At 47.5% G+C, this 1,113-nt stretch overlaps 1 protein-coding gene across 1 annotated transcript; it reads right to left on the reverse strand.

Moving 5' to 3' along the window:
• Positions 1–23: 23 nt before the first annotated feature.
• On the reverse strand, positions 24–1,021 carry Pmar_PMAR021330 (hypothetical protein; the record flags this gene model as incomplete). The annotated part of the gene is made up of 2 exons (XM_002772384.1): positions 24–903; positions 960–1,021. Coding segments are annotated over 2 exons (942 nt in total), but the record flags the coding sequence as incomplete, so codon positions are not given.
• Between the last annotated feature and the right edge of the window lie 92 nt (positions 1,022–1,113).

Here is a 1,113-nt window from a genome sequence, read left to right on the forward strand (position 1 = left end):
AGCTTCTCAGAGGCCTGAGTCACTCGGTGCTTAACAAACTCTAATTGAGCTTCATTAATAGCCAAATCATCAGAACCAATAGGTAAGTCAGCAGGTCTCTCCTTCTGCCACTGAGGAGGCAGTAACCAGAAGGACTTCAAGTATCCATACCGTGGCATACGATAACCCATATTCAAACGAATTTGGGCCTTCTTAGCATTAGTAGGGGCGATGGTCTTCAGATTTTCAGACAATACTGACTCCACCTGACTCACTATACGAGAGTTGATAGAGTCATTATCACCCCCTCTAGGCCTTCCATCATTGAAGGCTAGCGGATAATCTTCTTGAACCATCTTAAAATTGCCATCAGGTTGCCTACACAGTGTTACTCTCTCCCCATAGGGAGGAGTTCTACCGTAAGGTTCCCCTATCTGGCCAGCAACACTTGGGGTCATTGGAAATGACTCCAGGTTACCATGGTAGGTCCCAGCAGTACCCACAGTGGTACTCTGGCCTTTCCTACCACCTTCAAGGGCATCAGGTGCCATTACTCGTTCTTGGTGACGTTCAGGACCATTGCTAGAGTAGATTCGGCCTCTACTAGGGTCACTATAATCATAGTGCCACACCTTTCGAGGATCACCCAGCGAACCATTGGGCATTTCCGAATTAAAGGCCTTACCCTGCACATACCCAGCCCCTTGCTCTGTAGTTGCCTTAGACCCACCACCAGAACCAACGGGGTTGAAGGAAAAGGTCGGACTCTCCTGCTCGTACAAAGGCATACCATAATCAGAGGTAGCATTCGGCGCCACAGGAAGACCTTGGTCATGACTGCTACGACCTACATCACGACCAATAGGCTCTCCATTACCATTCAAGCTAAAGGCAGAGCCAGTACGTTTTCTCAACGTAACATGCCTATCATAAGGACTCCTCAAGTCGTTATTACTACCAATAACCTGTTGAGCTCCTACACGATCAGGACTAAATCAAAAGCTTGAGCACCCTGCACCGTCTTCACAGTAGGCCTTCCCATATTTGTCAATTTGAGATCAATAGCCTCAAGACGACGATCAAACCTAGAAGTCACTTCATTGTGTTGACGGTCACGATCATCCAAGCAAATCT

Source organism: Perkinsus marinus, assembly GCF_000006405.1.
Source record: "Perkinsus marinus ATCC 50983 genomic scaffold scf_1104296961176, whole genome shotgun sequence".
Classification (NCBI taxonomy): Eukaryota; Perkinsozoa; order Perkinsida; family Perkinsidae; genus Perkinsus; species Perkinsus marinus.